The following is a 2,500-nucleotide window of genomic DNA, read 5'->3' on the forward strand; positions in this document are numbered from 1 at the left end:
TGGAGATAATTTGAACAAATTTAATCGAGACAAAGTCACTCACCCTAGCAAAATTAAAAGAAATAAAACAGCAAAGAAAAAATACCCGAACACACATAGAACCAGCACTTTTCGCGTGGCGAGATGCCTGTGATCACTATATGGCTACTGCTTTACCACGTGAAATCGAGGCGAAATGCGAGCCAGTCCGCCAGCCACTCTGTCGAAAACCTTATAAGCAACTGGCATTGAAAACAACGTCATCCGCAAACAATGCAAAGATCTCGAAAAATGACAAATAGTATGCGTTTTCTGCAATAATCCACATGTTTGAACATGCATGCATGCATGCATGTTTGACTGTTAAGCTGTCCCTCTGTAACTCATCATTTTTTGTTTGATGAAACATTAAATTTAATTTCACTATTGATTTTAGACAACTAAGTACTGTTCAATGCTACAAATTGTATAGCATTGCCTGTTAAGTCTGAGTTTTTTGTGGATTTTCCTTTCCTTTTATAGACGGAGAATTTTGTCAATAAAGGTTTTACTGATGCAATAAGAAGGTACTCTCCAGATGAAGACACAAGCTTGGATAAGGCTGTGGATGATCTTCAAAAGAATGTTAGTATTAATTAAATAATAACAGCATTAAATTTTATTAGGATCAGAAACATTTACAGCAGCTTCATTCATGCCATCTCAGTTATGGCTGTACATTCACTGATTGATCCTGTCTCTCTTTGTAGCTCTAGTTGAAATCTGAAGTACTGTACATGTATATTCAAAATTTCTCTTTTTGTTTTCAGTTTAAGGTCTCGGTAAAGGAAAGTGACGCATCTGCGGAAAAATAAAAATAATTGTCCCGCCACTATTTTTTGTATAGGGTCAAACTATATATCATATTAAAGGGAAAGATGGTCTAGAAAAAGTTTCTCCGAATCGAAAGTTCTTTACCTGTATTGTCATACTTGACAGGTGTCATTTGGACTAATTAAAAAATTAATGTGTTTAAATAGCCAACAATAACGCTTCAAGAATAGGCAAATTTAAATTTAAATCCACCATCTTTGTTTTTGTGTATGCAAACGAGGCTATGACATAGCAATAGTCAAGGATTTCTCCAGATGACTAAATGTACTTGATGTAAAGAAGAAAACACTGACGAGGAGAGCAGTGCTTTGTAGACTTGAATCTTAATCCAGAGGCTAAACTGTATTGATATTGGCTCCACCTCTGAACAGATTTACTTCGTGGTTGTTAAACAGGGTTTTATATGTGAGTTATATGCAGGAATTTTACAAAGCGAAAGAGAGCTTGCAGTGCTATCCCGCGCTCATTGCTGTGAAATAAATGCATGGAAATCCAAGTTTAATCTGTCAACCATGGCAGGGATCGTGTTAACGCAGAGATTTTGCATTTTTATGCAAAAAATATCCATTAAATGCATTTTGAAAATCTTAGTGCGTCCCGGGACGCAGGACACCTGCTCAAAGAACTAAACCCCTTGACAAACAAAGAAAACTGCACGGAACCCACCAAAAATACTAGGGACCCCAATTTGGCAAGACATGGGTCCCAGGACCCAAAATGAAAAATTTAAGTGCCATTCCTGCATGGCTTTCTTAATTCTAAGAGATCCCTGTTACAACTTCAAAACAAACCATCGATTTATATATTTCCATCAAATGGTAAGATTAAATCGTTTCAGTACTTTAAATAAATAAATAAATTTATAAATGAATAAATAAATAAATAAAGAAATAGTGTCTTTATTGTTCAAAAGATAAAATGACATATCTTATGTTACATTAAAATATAATAATTATTATAATAGTGGGCTATTTACAAAAAGTCAAATGCAAAGTGTACACTATTTACAAAGCTACATTATACTAAAGGACAATTCTGTTAAAAAGTGTATTCTTAAAATGGTCCGTGTTAATGGCAGGCATTGTGGGAGATTTACTCCTTAAATTGTATCTTGTTAAGTCTTGGTCTCAGGGAAATTAGCTCTAAGAGGATAGTTCGGGATACTAAAACTTGGGTCACACAACATTGAGAAAGTGATTGCAGAACGAAGAATTTAGTAAGGTCGAACATGTCATGTCCAAGGTGGCGCTCTCCAAGTCATGAAAGAGGTAACTTCAAAGTGCTCTTGTCACATTTTAACAGGGAACTGGACAAAACGGCAATTATTTTACAGTTCCTGGGGAAAAGTTTTCATAATTTAGAGAAACTTTTTCTAGACCATACTTTCCCTTTAAAGCTAATAGATTAAATTATTGGAATAAAGTTTTATTGTTTGATATTTAATATTGCCTTTTAGAATGACCAAGTCTGCTGCAGAAGCTCCTGCCCCTTCATTTTATTGCAAAAACAACCGCACTTTGTTGCATCTTAGTCACAGATGAATGCACTCCAAAACGGTGTGAGGAATTTTTGATATGTTAAGAATTGAAGGAAACATCACGCACCAAAGTCAAAACTCTCATCTCGTACTTAATTTGGGCAGAAAAAG

The 2,500-nt window shown here is 35.1% G+C and overlaps 1 protein-coding gene across 1 annotated transcript in view; it reads left to right on the forward strand.

Annotated features, from left to right (window-relative positions):
* LOC138039189 (tetraspanin-3-like) overlaps nucleotides 1–2,500 on the forward strand; it is a 29,286-nt gene that overhangs the window by 14,938 nt on the left and 11,848 nt on the right. The window contains exon 4 of the mRNA XM_068885379.1: nucleotides 502–603. Coding sequence (XP_068741480.1) covers nucleotides 502–603 — 102 coding nt within the window. The remainder of the gene's footprint in view (nucleotides 1–501; nucleotides 604–2,500) is intronic.

This window comes from Montipora capricornis, chromosome 2, assembly GCF_036669925.1.
Source record: "Montipora capricornis isolate CH-2021 chromosome 2, ASM3666992v2, whole genome shotgun sequence".
Lineage (NCBI taxonomy): Eukaryota > Metazoa > Cnidaria > Anthozoa > Scleractinia > Acroporidae > Montipora > Montipora capricornis.